Source organism: Narcine bancroftii, chromosome 13, assembly GCF_036971445.1.
Source record: "Narcine bancroftii isolate sNarBan1 chromosome 13, sNarBan1.hap1, whole genome shotgun sequence".
NCBI lineage: Eukaryota > Metazoa > Chordata > Chondrichthyes > Torpediniformes > Narcinidae > Narcine > Narcine bancroftii.
In genome coordinates this window covers 30,744,327-30,761,636 of record NC_091481.1, presented here as the reverse complement: position 1 = coordinate 30,761,636, position 17,310 = coordinate 30,744,327, and the positions used below count along the sequence as shown (strand labels likewise).

General features: G+C 43.5%; 1 protein-coding gene across 16 annotated transcripts in view; it reads left to right on the top strand.

Annotated features, from left to right (window-relative positions):
• Positions 1-17,310, top strand: part of plekha5 (pleckstrin homology domain containing, family A member 5) — a 429,638-nt gene that overhangs the window by 346,135 nt on the left and 66,193 nt on the right. For 12 of the 16 annotated variants that reach the window (XM_069908666.1, XM_069908663.1, XM_069908665.1 and 9 more), the window contains 3 exons: positions 1,741-1,845; positions 4,402-4,474; positions 16,052-16,152. In XM_069908666.1, coding sequence (XP_069764767.1) covers positions 1,741-1,845; positions 4,402-4,474; positions 16,052-16,152 — 279 coding nt within the window. The other 4 variants (XM_069908675.1, XM_069908677.1, XM_069908678.1 and 1 more) reach the window with 1 other exon arrangement.

Below are 17,310 nucleotides of genomic sequence, written 5' to 3'. Positions count from 1 at the left end.
CAAAACCAACACTTCTCAAACCCGTGACCTCAACGACCAAGAATATTAAAACCTCCAAATGGAGGTTTGCACTCTCAAATATTCCGTCATTGTCATTGGATGTGAATCCTGGAGTTTCCTGCTTTAAAACTGAGTGAGTTACTTCACGAGAGAGATCGCACCTTCAAGATTATTCTGATGGTCAGTAATTGTCAGGCTTTGCTGATAATATGTTCATCCAGTATATGAATTTTTTAAGGAAGTACATTTTGGGAATTCCATTTAGCATTTTGTTCTGGAGACACACAACCTAATCTGTCATTTGATTAAATTTCAGCTGCAAAGTGTTTTAAATTAAACCACTGTTCATTTTGACTTTAATGAATCATCAAGCAATATACAGTAAAAATCCCCATTAACAGGAATTTGAGCAACTGGCAAACCTCAAGAAACCAGCAAAAAAAATTGCGGAAAAAAATGAAAGCCTAAAATTGGCATCCCTAGTGGTTAGTTCACCAATCATGCAACACATAATCTCAAGCAACTGGCAAATTCATTTGTCCCCCCAGCATCTACCAATCCCCATAGATGACGGATACCGAGGATTTTACTGTATCTGCAATTTCAAATGCTTTTAGCTTTCGGCATTGCATCCCATATTGGATAATTTATTAGGATAACATCTTGAGACATTTAAAACACTGGACTTTAAAAAGTATTAGTTCTTTGCAGATTAATATACAAAAATTCCTAACTGCATTAATTAACCTTAACATTTATTATTTACTTAATTTAACTCTGCCTTTGTGGTGAACCATTGCAGTAACTTTTTTCTTGGCACATCATGGTATAAGAAGAAAAAGAAAATTGCAGGGGCTCACATTGTATAATACTGCCCGTGTATCTGGTTTCAGAAAATTAACTGCTGATGTTTTAAATATTTCAGATTTTATTTACAGAATGGTAGAAGCTGATTCCAGCCATTCGGTGCTATCAATTACATCCAAATTAACCTGCAATCCCATACATTTTGGAAAGTGGGAGGGAACTGGAGCACCCGGGCAAAACCAACACAGGCACAGGGAGAACGTACAAACTTGTTATAGACAGTGCCAGATTCGAACCCGGGCCACTGCGCTGGGATAGCATCGCACTAACCGTTACACAAACTGTACTCCCACTATCAGTCATTGACTTGTAATACAAGAATCAAGCTGTACATTTGGAAGCTAGCTCCAAGTCAGCATTGAATTCTCATGAGGGAAAAGATCTTGAAGTAACCCCAGCGTCATGCCAAGGCTTGGCTGCAAGACGCAACTCTGTTTAGAACTGTCAGTATCAGCCAGTGAAATCCAGCGCTCAGATCCTATGTTTGAGAGACAAGGCTTTAACTTTGACCTGGAAATGAGAGGAAAGGCCAGCACTATTTCTAAATTGAAGATCCTCTTTTGAAATGTGTTTTGTCAGAAGTCTTGTGGGATGCTTTGTGAAATTTGTCCAGATATACATTTAATAATTTTGTCTCAGGACATTTGCTTTGTCAATATGAACCTGTCGTAGCTGCAGATCGCTGCAATGCAGAGCAGTTGGTGAAATATTCGAACAGCTCCATTTTCTTATGCGGGGAATATGTGCCAATATTTTAACCATCATCACAAATGTACCTACGATTCATTTTGTCCAATTTCAAAATGTTTTAAATGTACACACCCACTTAATTTTTTTTGTTCATTTAGTATTTTTTTTGCAATATTTTTGCAGTCATCAAGATCTTTGAAGAAAGTTCACAATTTTGGGAAAAGGTCCAATTCTATTAAGAGGAATACGAATGCACCAGTTATAAAGCATGGCTGGCTTTACAAACAGGTACTGCTAAATTTGCACAGATTAACTGGTTATGGAAGATGGATCTATGGATGCATGGCCTTTACTTAAATGAGATGTGGTGTGTGTGTGTGTGTGTGTGTGTGTGTGTGTGTGTGTGTGTGTGTAAAATTGTATCGACATATGTATAATTTTGCTTTGAAATTGTGTTGGAACATAAACATTTTCTTAAATGCAAAAGGAACAGTCAATACTATCAATGGAAACAGTTTTCATTATTCTGTTCCTTGTATATTTCAAATTTAAGGTTATTTGTTTTTATTTAATTTTGAGATACAGGCCCTTCTGCCACATGACCCTGTGCTGCCCAAGCTCACCCATGTGACCAATTAACCTGCAGGAAATCCACATGATCATGGGGAGAACCTATAAACTCCATAGACCACACTGGATTACTTGAACCTGAGTTGCTGGCACTGGAGTAGCATTGTACCACCATGCTGCATTATTTAACCCGATATATTTGTAATTGGTGAAAGTAAACTGCTGAAGGTCGCCTAACTGAAACATTACAACTGCTTTTCTCTCTCCACAGAAGCTGCCTGATCTTCAACAGTTTCTGTTCTTATATTAGATTTCCAGCATTTCATGTAGCACTTTAATTTTTGGAAAATATTGAGCATTTGTTTCCTGAAGTGGCATCTGCAAAGGTCAAACACATTATTGAGAGTGAGGCAAAACAAACCTACCTGGCCAGAATATTTCAGGGAGAAATAAAATCACAGGAAATGAGACAAAACTATGAATGACAGTATAGAACAACTGTTGGATTCCCATCTACCTGCCCATGGTCTACTATCTCCTGGAATGGCATGAAGCTGCTGTGAATTAATATGACTGTGCGTGTTAGCTTCCATTGCCAGAAACCCAGTTTGTCCATGAACTAGATTAGTCTTGTTACCTTTCTTTTACCATGTTTTCTTTGAATTTTTAAATCCAAAATAACCACCTCTTTGCGATTTCAGGACGGTATGTAAAAAGATTTTCACTGCGGTTGAACTCTACCCTCAGCCTTCCAATTCATTTCCAGTTGAGGACTGTTCACATACTACTGCTAACTATCCACTACCCAGCTGTTTAGATGCTATTGATTTAAAAATACTAGAATTCCAAACTTAATTAGAATAGCCTCAAATTCAGTGTTCTTTGTAACATCACAAATTTGATCACAGCATGCACCAGCTGTTAAAATTTTGAAATCGATGTGGTCCATAAAGTGATTCATTTTGTTGTTCTGGCGATTCATACGGTTGTGGAAATTAACTCAAAGATGGAGACTTTGAGATCCAATCCTTTCTTCATAAAATTTATTCCAGATATACAATTGTGCAATGATAGATGAGAACACACAGGAGTGCAGGAAACTGTTCCTGTCAGCCAGACAAATGTAGGAGTTTGAAAAATAAATTTCTTTCTTGTGTATTTTCATTAGTTTATGTGCCAAGTAGCCACCCATCTTCTGTTATATTGAAATGATAGTTCCATGACCCTCAAGTAGAATAACTTTTGAGGCTGTAAATCAAATAAAACTAAACACTGGAAATTCGCATCAAGTTGTGCAGCATCTGTGGAGAGGAATAAAATGAGGGAAAGTTGCTGATTTCAATTCTTTATTTGTTTCTCATTTCACAGGTGTGATTTGACAGTGAATATTTTCAGGGATTCCTTTCTATCTGTCTGTTATCTCACAATTCTGCTGTTGCATTCCACATTCTCACCAACTTTTTAATGTAAAATTCAATTTGGTACAATTTTTTGCACTTTGTAATCAGTTCACTTTTCCTCCCAGGTTTCCTGTTGCCTTGAAATGTTCCAACAATATAATCCACCATGTCACACTTCTACTTTTGGCTCATCGAAGCATTCCACTCCATTATCATTTAAAAAGTCTTTGGTGTCTGAGCCAACTCTTTTCCAGCTCCTTCCCCCACTCTTCTGCTTTCAACCACCCCACTCCTCCTACAAGGGTGATGGGCTTCCCTTTGTCCTTGCCTTCACATTCAGTGGATGATCTGTCATATCTGTGGGATCAAACTGCCAAATGAGTCATCACCTTCAATCAGCATATAAAGATGCAAATGGCTGAAAATGTTTGAGACCCCTAATGTAGCATTTCCATTTAAAGGCCCTTTGAGCCTACTTCGCTATTCATATGATCCTGTTTGATCTGGCCTTGGACTCAGCTCCACCTACTCATCTGTTCCCCATAACCCTTAATGCCCTTATTCAAAAATATTCATATTAAAAAGAGTATGCTGGAAATATTCAATGGGGCAGTCAATATCTGTGGAGAGAGAAAAAGAAAAGGTTCTGGTGAAAGAACATTGATTTGAAGCATTCATGTGGTCCTTTTGCATAATAGATTAATTAAATGCACCAATTCTTGTCATTGCTAACCTGGGAGGGGTGGAATTTGCTATTTTCCCTCCAGGATTCTGCTTGTTTCCCTTACCTTCTTCACCTTTGTTGCTTTCTGTTGTGTTCTGTGATCAGTTACCTACCAGAGCCTCCTTCATGGGATCTCTGATTGTTTTGCAGGACAGCACTGGTATGAAGCTCTGGAAAAAACGTTGGTTTGTACTTGCCGATCTCTGCCTTTTCTATTATAGAGGTAAGGTGTTCAGTAAATTGGAGAGTAGACCATATTCAATGTAGTCATCCATTTGCGAAGGGGGAGGTGAACATTTCATTTAAAAAAAAAACCCCAGTTTTATTTAAAATGCATTGCTTCCAGTTTTTCAGCGGATGCTTGGAATAATAAACCTACTCAGGATTTGTGCACAATTTTTTTTGTCTTCAGAGCATTCTGTTTGCATCATTTCTCCAGCAAGCTGCCACCAAAATCCACCACTCCCAATTGCCAACTTATTTTTTTTCTGGGTGGAGGGGGTGGGACATGAGTGATTATTTGAATTATCAACATCTAGCATGGAAACAGCCCCCTCTGTGCACTGTAGGTCACAAATTTTGAACTGATGTTGTTAAGTTGTTTGAGGCAAGAAAAAAATAAAGGAATTTACTTTCTCAGAAATATATTTCCACATAGGGTTCATATTGTTTGATTTCCGAACAAATGTGACTTCAGCCTTGTACCTATCTCTGCAGAGAGGGGCAATGCCTACATCATAAACTGCTTTTCATCGGTTATAGCTCAGCACTCAATGCCATCTTCCCCTCAATTCTGGTCAGCAAGCTTCAAAGACTGCATCTCCCTCAGCAACTGCATCCTTGACTTCCTCACTGGAAGGCTACAGTCAGCGCAGACTGATAACAGAATCTTCTCATGGACAATCAACATAGGTGAATCTCAAGGATTTGTGCTTAGCCCATTGCTCTACTCTCTACCCCCATGACTGTGTGCCTGGACATAATTCAAGTGCCATTGACAAATTTGCTGATGACTCCAGAATCTCAACAAAAACCTTGCACTCAACGTCAGCAAAACCAAGATGATTGTGGATTCCAGGAGGAGGAAATCAGCAGAACGCAGACCTGTCCTCTTTGCAGGGTCAGCAGTGGCGAGGGTAAGAAACTTCAAATGTCTGGGTGTCAACATCTCTGAAGACCTTTCTTGGGCCATCATGTTGATGCAATCATGAGGGCATGCCAGCATCTATATTTTATCAGGAGTTTGAGATCTGGTATGTCACCAACAACTTTTGCAACCATCGCCTTCCCAAGATCGTGTTATATGGCGAGCTCTCCACTGGCCACCGTGACAGAGTTGCACCAAAGAAAAGGTACAAGGACTGCCTAAAGAAATCTCTTGGTGCCTGCCACATTGACCACCGCCAGTGGGCTGATATCGCCTCAAACCGTGCATCTTGGCGCCTCACAGTTTGGCGGGCAGCAACCTCCTTTGAAGAAGACCGCAGAGCCCACCTCACTGACAAAAGGCAAAGGAGGAAAAACCCAACCCCAACCCACCAATTTTCCCCTGCAACCGCTGCAACCGTATCTGCCTGTCCCGCATCGGACTTGTCAGCCACAAACGAGCCTGCAGCTGACGTGGACTTTTACCCCCTCCATAAATCTTCGTCCGCGAAGCCAAGCCAAAGAACAGTGGAAAGAATTCTGATTGTCTGGTCTGGAGGTGCCAATGCACAGGACAGGAAGAGGCTGCAAGGTTGTAAACTTGGCCATCATGGGCATTGTTTTTCACTTCATTAAGGGCATCTTTAAGAGGCAGTGCTCATGAAAGCATTTTCTATCATCGAGGACCTTCACCACCCAGGCCATGCCCTTTTCTCACTGCTACCATCAGGAGCCTGAAGAGATGCACCCAACACTAAAATGGCTTCTTTTCCCCTCTGCCGTCGGATTTCAGAACGGACAATGAACCTACAGGCACTACCTCACTTTTTTGCACTATTTTTAAAAAAAATTTGTATTTATGGTATTATAATTTATAGTAATGTTGCACCTTGTTCTCCACAAAACTGCTGTTGCAACACAGCAAATTTTGTGACCTGTTCATGACAATAAATCTGATTCTAACATGTCCATTACATTATATTCAAGCCATTTTTAACAGTGATAGAATAATCACCAATAATGAGGAACATGACAGTTTTAGTATTGGAAATTAGGACACCACTAAAATTCTGTTACTTCAGCCTTTTGTTCCTGCTCCAGTTTTATTTACAATTAGTTATGCCATTACATTTCAGAGCCATTTGTTGGATTTATTGCCTGTGAAGCTTGCTTGTATTCGAATAATCATATTTGTTTAGCTTGAGTGAACTAAATTCAAAATTAACTGATACAGTACAGTACAACTCCGATTATCCGAAATTGGATTCTCTGAAATCCTCAGTTATCCCAAATCTTTAAAAAAAAAATAAAAAAATTAAAAAAAATTCAGATAATTGAGGGTATCCAAAACAAATCAGAAATCCTCATTTATCAAAATTTATTTGGAGCCTAACTGTCCGGGGATATCAGGTTCCCAGCGCTGACAGCAGCAGACTTTGGGCCCCTTGGGCTCCCAGCACAAGCAGGTCCTTGGTGGGGAAGTGTCGGTAATCAGCGGTGGCCAGCATTTTTTTTGGTGAGAATTAAACATTATTTTAATCTTTAAAAATCCTTACCTTGTGTGTTGTTGTTTAAATACTTTTACAAGTGATTTGTCATTGCTACTGGGCTGTTTTTTTTTTTAAATGACCACAGTTCTCCAAAAAAATCATTTATATTCAATAGGCCCGGTCTCGACTGTTTCGGATAATCTGTGTAATACTGTACATTAAAGTATTGTGAGGACATGAAAGGCATTTCATGGATCCACATACTTTCTTGCTGAATTGCTCAATTAAAACCAGTTTTAAAACTGGTGATTTATTACGGAAGAGGGAGAATAAAATACATTTCTGAGATTTTGTTGCTGATTCCTTGATGCAACTTGATATTTTGAGGAGAGATGTGTTTGTGCTTTTTTGTAACAAACAGCTCTTTTCTCTCCTGTTTGCCCTCACTCGTCTATTCCTCTTTCTCCTTCTCTTCCCTATCCCTCTGTCTTTCTCCAGCTTTCCACCCCCTTCTCTTTCCAGTTACAGAGCTAAACCCCCTCCTCTTTGCTGGTGTACCCTCCCTCCGTGATCCACCTATTACCTCCTGCCTGTGGGACTGTGCTCCTGCCCCCCCCCCCCCATTTTGTTTGGGCGCTTGCTTACATTTTGCCCATACCTTGCTGAAGGGCTCAAGCGCAAAATGTTGGTTATGTATCCTTATCTTTGCTCTATAAAGTGCAGTTTGATTTGCTGAGTTTTCCCAGCTTTGTGTTTTTACTTTTATAAACTTCTACCAGGTCTTCCCTCCCTCAATCTTTCAGAGAAAATAACCCTTGTTTGTTTAGCCTCTCACCATTACTCATTCCCTCCAAACCAGGCAACATCCTGGTGAATCCCTCCTGCACCCTTTCTAAAGCCTCCAGCTCCTTCCTGTTACGAGATGTCTTCAATTGCACACAATGCCGCCTCACCAAAGTATTGTATCACTGCAATATGAATTCCTTGCCATGATAATCAATGGCACAACCACTGAAGGAAAGCATTCCATTAATCTTCTTTTACATCCTTTCTGCAGTGTACTTGCATGGTCTCTTTTAAGGACCACAAAGTTATTTTAATTCTAACTTAATGATTCAATTGATATATGTGCATTTCAATTGAATTGGTATGGCATTCATCAGATACATTTTAAGATGATTCATTTCATGGTTGTCGACAAAGGATAGCTGGATATATTCGGTTATATTCTCTGCATTTTTTTGTTGGAAAAAAATACAACTCCTGATACCAAGGTTAACTAAGTAATCTTCAATTTATTGCCGCAAAATTTAGATTCTTGTGAATGAGACATCTCCTCAAAATACCAAAATCAGCCACAAAATCTCACAGATGAATTTTATCCATTGCTGAAGATGAACAAATTATATGAACTGGCTTAATTTGGTGATTTTTGGAGCCATAGATGCTTAGTTTCACACTTCCTGCTACTCTGCTGTGTAATACACGATTAAGGAGGCGTCTAAACTGCTAAACAGTTGCATGACTTGTTATTTTCACACCATTAGCATTTACTTGGGATTGACATTTGTCTTTCAAAGTGTAACCTTCTGGCAAGTGAAATGTCGGCCTTGACTTTTATTTGGATGTGGTTTTTATTTTGTAACAAACAGCTCTCATGCATTTCAATTTTAAATTTAGACATACAGCACAATAACAGGCCCTTTTAGCCCATGAACCTGTGCCATCCAATTGACCTGCAACCCCAGTACATTTTGAAGGGTGGGAGAAAACCAGAGCACCCTGAAGAAACCCACGCAAGCACTGGGAGAATGTACAAACTCCTTAAAGATTGCATGGGATTATTTTTGTGAAAGAGTTTTCATAGGTGTTTCTTTGATATGGCTTGATCTGCAGATCCCATTTTTTTTAACAATATATCACAAATATTTATTGCTTTAGTCATTTGCTTCTTTATGGCTTGAAGCAATTAACAGAGCTTTGCTTGATTTTCTACATGAAATTTAGAAGTATGTTGGATTCTTGATCAAAATGATGGTTGAAGGAGAGTGACAATGGAAATAATATTCTCTTAAATGGTGATTCAATTTGTATATCAAATTATTTTGAACATACGAACGTCATGTTTACATAAACCCCTTTTTATTTGTTTACGTGAGATCTCCCATATTTGTAACAAAATTATATTTGGCAAATGGACTTTTGAAACTAATTTTCAAATCCTTTGGGATCTTTTTATTGGAAGTCAGTATTTTAGGAAGTAAATCCTGTTTTATTTTTAAATATAGAGTAAAACCTTGGGTATCTGGCACCTATGGGGATTGGTTGATGCCAGATAAGTGTATTTTCTGGTTGCTTGAGATTGCAAGTTGCGTGATTGGCGAACTAACAGCGAGGTGCACCAATTTTAAACTCCTGTTTTGTAACCTATATATTTTCTGTGATTTTGTTTTTGCTGGTTGCTTGAATTTTGGATAACAGGGCATTTCACTAATTTCACTTTTTGGGGATTTTGGCATTGCTGGCAATTTATTGGCCATCCCCTGTTGTCCTTCGGAATGTGATGGTGAACTGCAGTCATGAACCAATGAAATGCTCCTGGTGAAGGGTCTCCCACCTTGGTTCAAGAATTTATTTCTGATTGAGCATGATCTGCGGCTTGTAGGGGGGCCTGTGTGGTGTGGGGCTGAGTAACTTGGTACGTACTGCAGCCATGGTGAGCTAGTGATGGAAGGAACAAAGGTTTTGAGTGGTTGATGAAATGCTGATCAATGGGACAGCTTTGTCCAAGATGGCATTGAGCTTTTTGCCCATTTTATTTTGGAACTCCACTTGTACAAGCAAGTAGAGGCTATCCCATCACAGTAGTGACATGCGTTGTAGAAAATGGAAAGGCCTTACAATACAGGATGGGAGTTTCTTATTACAGGACACCCATACTTTGATTGCTATTGCATCCATGGTGACTAAGTGGCTGATCCAGTTAAGTTTCTGGTCAATGGCCAACTACATCCCTAAGACAGCAATGCTCTAGAATGTTAAAGACATGGGGTTAGGTTCCCTCTTACTGGTGAAAATCACTGCCTGGTGATTCAGTGGTGTGAAGGTTATCTTGTAGCGACTGCTGTGGCAGTGCTACCGAGTAGAGACATTCACATGGCACGAGAGGGTGAACCAAAGAATGACTTTATTGGTTTGAATTCGCTGCATCTCCACACTGGCCCTACCACTTCTGGTAACGTACCTGCCAGCTTCCGGAAGTGATGTAATCGCATTGTGATGCCAGTCTCTGGCTGGCAGGCCGCCACACAGAAATGGAGGGCTCCTTAGCCCACATGTGGTGCTAGGTGCAGGCTCCTCGGCAGCGAAGAGGAGCCCGCACCATCTCAGACCGGCCGCATGTTGCGGCGATTCGGCCTGTTTACTCGAGCAGTCGCTTGATGCTTTCTGAGTGGTCTAACTCAGTCTTTGGTCAGTTTACCTCTGTGTTTAACCTGGGGGTCTGGGGCTGGCTAGTCGGAGTGCAGGTGGATGACTTTGAGGCAGTTGACTGTGAATCTGTCTTGTCGGGTGCCAATGTCCAATGGGGTAACCATGCCATCTCTGCAGTACCTTGAGGGGGCCCTTGCTTTCCTCTGTGTACGAAAATGTAGTGGGTGGACTGCAGATCTGCAGGAACATGGCTGGATGGCGAGCAGTGTCTGGACGGTGGTGGTGGGGGGTTTTGTCCGCCCGCTTGCTCTCTCAGCCTGTGCGGGGCTTCTAACGTGCTGGCCTGAGGGCCGAGGGGAGGGGTGTTGAAATGCATATCTCCTGGGATGGGGAGCAGCGTGCCATACACCATCTCTGCAGATGGTGCTGGCAGGTCCTCCTTCGGTGCTCGTCCATCCAGTTCGGCCTGGTCATTCGGCATTTCAACACGGCCTTCAGATGGTCATTCCGTATGCTTGAGGCTGTCTTGGCTGAGGTTGACCTGGCTGCTGCAGAATAAATTTTGCCAGGTTGGACCAGGAACTGCGCTCCTCAGTCCAATATGATGTGGGTCAGGGCTCTGAAACGTGTGACCCTGGTGGTGAGGAAAGCCTGGGTACACATCTCTGTGTCGCACGCAGCCATAGGTATCGACTCTGGCCAGAGGGTGAATCTATCGATGGTTGTAAATAGGTACCTCATACTGGAAGGGGCCGACAACGTCGACGTGAACATGTTTGAACCTGCGTTGTGTCGGCTCGAATGTTTGTAGGGGGGCTTTGATGTGCCAATGCTCCTTGGCGCGCGGTACTGTAAGCAAGTTCCAGCCCACAGGATAATGTCTTGGCGGAGCTCATGCCACACGAACTTGTCTGAGAGCAGGCGGGCCCGATCGCGGGTAGGATCGGCCTTGGGGACCCAGTGGAGATGTCACACAGTAGGGTCAGTTCTCCTGGTGCGGGCAGAAATCTTTGACCGTCAGGCTGGTGATGGCCAAGTGGTATGCCTGGACTTCTGCATCCTCCCTCTGGTCCTTGGTGAGCTGGGTGATGCTGAGCTCTCTGCAGGTTGCAGCGACGGCGGACCGGGACAGTGCTTCGGCTACTGCGTTGACCTTGCCAGCGACTTGGCAGATATCCATGGTGAATTCCGATACGTAGGAGAGGTGCCTTTGTTATCTTACCGACCATGGGTCCAAGACCTTGCTCAGTGTGTTGGTCAACGGTTTGTGGTCTGTGTAGGTGGTAAACACTCTCCCCTCAAGCATGTAGCAAAAGTGCCGTATCTCCAGGTAAAAGGCCAGCAGTTCGTCAAATACGCCGCATTCGAGCTATGGTGTTCAGAGGTGCTTACTGAAGAAGGCGAGGGGTCGCCAGTGCTCGTCGACCCATTGTTCTCGGACCATGTCCACAGCTCTGCCTGAAGCATCTGTTGTGAGGACTGGGGGGACATGGGATCCAGGTGTGCCAGTTCCGTGGCCTTCATCAGTGTTGACTTGGTAGCGTCGAAAGCCTCCGTGGCCTCTGGCATCCATTGCAGCGTCTTGTCACCAAGTTTGACGAGGCCGAACAGGGGATGCATGAGGGTGGCCGCACCCGGGAGTAAGCGATGGTAGAAGTTGACCATCCCCGAGAACTCCTCGGCTTAGGGAAGTTCTTAATGGCTTCCACCTTGTCGGGTAGTGGCGTGGCGCCCTCTGGGGTGATGTGATGGCTCAGGATATCTACTGTTTGCAGGTTGAACTGGCACTTGCCCGGGTTCACCATGAGCCCGAACTGCTGCAGCCTGTCAATTAGGTGGGTGAGGTGCGTCCTGTGGGTGCTGGCGATGAGAATGTAATATAGATAAACGAAGATGAAGTCGAGGTCCCTGCCAACCACGTCCATTAGTCTCTGGAATATCTGGGCCCCTTTTTTTGAGTCCGAAGGGCATTCTTAGGAATTTGAAGAGTCCAAAGAGTGTGATGATGGCCATTTTGTGGATGTCACTGGGGTGTACCGGGATTTGATGGTACCCCTTTCCGAGGACCACCTTGGAGAATACCCTGCATCTCTGTAGACTCATGGTAAAATCTTGAACATGTGGGATGGGTTACCTGTCCATGAACATCACCTCCTGGAACTCTTCTGCACCATGTGGAGTGGGGCTATTGGAACGACAGACGATCCCCAACTCCTCCATTTCAGCAAACACTGCTTTGGCTTGTGGTAGCTTGTCTGACAGGAGGCACTGGGCTCTTGCATACACTGGGGGCCGGCAGTCTCTATGTGGTGCTCCATGCCATGTGGCAGCTTGGAGCCATGGAAGTCTGGTGCCAATAAAGCCAGGTATTTGGCCAGTAAAGAGGGCCCTGGGCGTGGTTTCCCAGTGGCATGGTGAGGGGGAAAGACTGAAAAGTTGTGGTGTTGACTAACTGCCATCTTGTCATGTCCACCAGCAGTTCATGAGCCCGGAGGAAATCTGCTCCGATTAGTACCAGTCCCACCACTGCGATGGAGCAGCCGCACTGTAAAACAGCGTCGGCAACATGGATGGTGTCGAGGCAGGTCCAGTAGCTGGGAATGGAGGACCCGTTAGCCGCTTGCAGGGGAAGTCCTTTGGTGTTGTGTCCCGCCTCAAAGTACACGGGCTAATCTCTGCACCTGTGTTGACGAGAAAATCCCTCTTGGTCCTCTGGTCTCTGAGGTAGAATTGGCCTTTCTGTGTGCCAACCGCCAAGGCCGTTATTGACAGTCGGCCTGCCTGTTTCCCGTCGCCCTGTTGGTTCTGGTGGTGGGGTACAAACACAGCAGGTGCAGTGCTGGGCTTTTCTGCCCCATCAATGGTGGTAGAAACAGTACTCACTGGTCTGCTCCACACACGCTTCTTGTAGTTGCTGGGCCGTGGCTACTGCTGGTGCTTCTGATGCGCTGGATGGGGTAGCAGTGCCGATTGTGTAGACTGGTTGCATGGGGAGAGATCTCTGCTGTGGCATGTGGAACGGCCTGTCTACCTCCTTGGCTGCGAGGATGCTGAAATCCATGTCCGAAGCTGCCAAGGATATGTGTGCTGGTAGTTTCAAGAGGAATTGGGCCTCAGACTGGAAACAGTCTGTGTGCTTGTCTGCCAGGGCCACCATCTCGTGAATTAGTTCGGAGGGGTTTCTCTCCCCCATGCCTTGCATGTTGAGGATTGCAGCATCCAGGGCACTGGTGTCCTCTGAAACAATTCCCCTGATGTGGAACTGTGGCTCAGACAGCTGTAGCCAGTTCCTGGGCTGGCTTGCCCACCGTGTTGGTCGCAGGCGCTGCGACTGTGGACTCAGCCGGTTGCTTCATTCTCATGCAATCGGTGGTGGCTCCAAAACATTGGAACCTTCGGGGTCACCGCTGTAGCGACTGCGCTACCAAGTAAAGAGATGTCCACACAGCGTTAGGGTGAACCAAAGAATTACTTAATTGGTTTGAATTTGCCACGTCTCCACGCTGGCCCGCCTACTTTTGGTGACGTACCCACTGGCTTCTGGAAGTGACGTCATCATGTCACGGTGTCACTCTCTATCTGACGAGCCGCCACGCAGAAGTGAAGGTCTCCCTACCACCCACGTGGTGCTAGGCCTGGGCTCTCAGCAGTGAAGGGGAGCCCGCGCCATTTTAGACCACCACGTACGTGTTGCAGCGATTCGACCCATTTACTCGCACGGTCGCTCGGCCCATTGCAATCTACCATTTCAGCCCTTGACTGAATGTTGCTAAAATCTGGTTGAATGCAGCGGGAGTTGTTTCGCTTGCTGACAAGTTATGGGAAAAAAGTTGGATGTTGTGTAGTGTTCAAGGAATGCCCAATTTTTCAGTCTAAATTTATTTGTCACATTATCCCTCGAACAGTGAACAGAATTCCTGTGGTAGTTTAACAAATGGTCTCTGATAGTTATGCAGCCAGGTAAAGAGCATAGAGCGACAATGAAAAGAAAAATCAGTTTGTACAAAGCAAGGTCAGCTGGGAATTTGCTCCTTTGTGAGGATCTTAATAAATTAGATGGACTGATTTAATGGAATTTAAATTAATTGAATTTGTCTCCTTAATTTGACTTGTCCTTGTGTGTCTGGTTTGAAATGGAAAATACTGGAAATGAATTCAACCTGTCTTGAGCATTTCCAGCAACTTTTCATATGTATTTCACATTTGCAGTAACAGTAACTTTTTTGATTACTATCTCTGGATCCAAAGTGCAAACCCAATTATTTAATAAGATGACTTTTTTCTCTCCCACAAGAACTCCTGTATATCTGTGAATCCTCTCTTCATTGACGTATACTACAGCTAATTTATTAATTGCATTCTAATGCTTGAGCATCTCAACTAAACTCCCACACTAACTTCCTGCAAGTCATCTCTATCCTGAACTCTGACTTTTGGTTCCATTACCTTGCTCCCCCCACCCCCCCACCATCTTTGGCCACATGGAGACTCTGAGTACAGCACTGGACAGGCACTTCATCCCACGATGTCTGTGCTGAACACTGTGCCAAATTAAATTAATTCCCTGCTACTTGCGCATCGTCCCTATCTCTCTGTTCCCTGCATATTCAGCGGCCTATTTCAAAGCCACTCAAAAACTCTTATTAGGTTTTTTCAGGTGGCCAGAATACCCAATGTAAAGCTGCATATTCTACCTTTTATGTGGCTGATTGAGTACGCCTCCAAGGCGCCTACACTAACCCACCTCTGGGAGGGATAATTGGCAGATTTCTGGGCTCCGCTGAGGCACCTGAATGTGCAGCTACTGTCAGGCAGCAGGGCGGAGGGGAGGCTGTAGGGCAGCGGGGAGGAGGCAGCCGGCGGGGGAATGTCAGGGCAGGGGCGGCCAGCGAGGGGCGTTGGGGGGGTGGCCGATGTGGGCTGTCACAGTGCTGGCTGCTCCTTCACTGGGGCAGCTCTCTGCTGCTCAAATTGCGGCATAACAATGGGTGTCTTCCCTATCCTTGATCCCCTATGCAGCTGGAACTGTGTGGGAAACACAGAGTGGTTCCACCTGCGTGGGGGATTATGGGCAGGGAAGACGGCCATTGCTATGCCGCATATTTATAACGGGTGGCGCTGCGGCACCAGTCACCCCGCCTCCATGAGATGCGGAGGCGCTAGGAGGCTGTAGCAGCCTTTGAGGGCTGCCACCTGAAAGGTGAGCCTTCAGGCTGGGATCTGTTCCTGCATCCGTCCTCAAAGCAGAATAGCCTGAAAGTGGCTATTTTGGTCTCTAGTTCAATCTCTCCCTCTGGCAGCCTGTTCCAGAAACCTACCATAATTTCTGCTTTTTTGGGGGGGGTGGGAGGGGGATGGGGGAAATTGCCCCATACATTATCTTTAAACTCTCCTTCCCAACCCATGCCATGTTCTCCAGTAATTGATGGTTTTGGCCTTGGGGTGGGGGTGAGGGAAAGATTCTGACTGTATACCCAATCTTTGCATCTCAAGAATTTTATAAATTTATATCATGTCAGCCTCCCACACTCCATAGCAAATAATCCAAGTTTGCCCAATCTCTTCCTATAGCTCATGCGCGCTAATCCTGGCAGCCTCCTGATAAATCTCTTCTATACCCTTTCCAAGGCCTCTATCCTTCCTATTGACCAGAAATGCACAGGACACTTGGTGTTCTTTGTATATACTACATGAATGCAAAAGGGAGTTAATTTTGCCTTTTTTCCTTGTAGATGAAAAGGAAGAAGGGATTTTAGGAAGCATTCTTCTCCCGAGTTTTAAGATAACTCCAGTTATGCCTGAAGATCATATAAACCGAAAATATGCATTCAAGGTCAGTGTTTTCATTTCACTGTGACTCTTAAGCATTGACGTATTCATAAAGCTGAAATTTGGAGAGTTGGGTTGAATAAGCCATGAGAAATTCTTTCAGGGATAAAAGTCCATCTCTCTCTTTGCAACTCGAAATCTTTCCTTAAAATGTATTTTTAGTTACTTTAAATGCTTGAGTGTTTTTTTTTCCTTACAGATTTATAGTCCAGCTTGAAATTCAGAGACATTTGAAAATAATGGAGTGATATTTTAACCCGATCCATTGTTTACACATTGTACTAAGTGTTAAAAATCCAAATTTGGCATTCCAAGTTTTGTTTTTAGCATAAAATCCACACATTCCTGACAGCTCAGCAAGTCTGGTCATTGAACTGCTGAGTCTTTCAGTCAACCAAGATGCATCATATGATCTGTCTGGGCAGACAAAAACCCTGTAATTGTTTTCCTTTAAATTTCATTGTGGTCCTTGACCTTGTCTAATTTTTAAATGTTGCTATTTTTGCGGCAAGTTGAAATGTAGTCCTCTATAATCACGAATAGATTACTGTTATGACATCCAAGAACAATACCATTGTTACCAATTTCAACAGAATAAATAATTATTCATAATTTTTGCTTATCTTCAACTCGCCCTTGAACCTGGAGCAACTGCTGAGTTCTGGATGCTTCACAGCCATTGGAAATCCATTTGAAAGAGTCAAGTAAGTATGTTTTAATGTCTTCCAAATAGAGATCCAGGTTAATAGCTAGCTAACATTTAGTGAAGTGATTGGTTCAAATGTCACACCAGAAGAAAATGATTGCGAATCAACATGTCTTTTTAAAGTAAAAAAGCAGCCTCTCGGGCTGTGCAGATTTTGGCTCAATCGTCATTCACAAATATTTTTTAAAAAAAATACACTTTCCATACGCAGTCCAATGTGATCTGTGATCACAAACATTGCTTGCACTTAAATGAAATAAAGTGTCATGGCAGGTTAGAAATTGCAAAGGCTGCTAGTAGCACACGGCTTGACTTTCTGACAGTTGGAAGAATGTCACATTTGATTTTTTTCCTTCAAGTTAAAATTCATATGCTGATTTGTACATTAGAACAAAAAAAGTATGATCTTCAAGTTGTCAAGAATTTTTTAAAAAAAGTCATTCTTATAAATTTAGA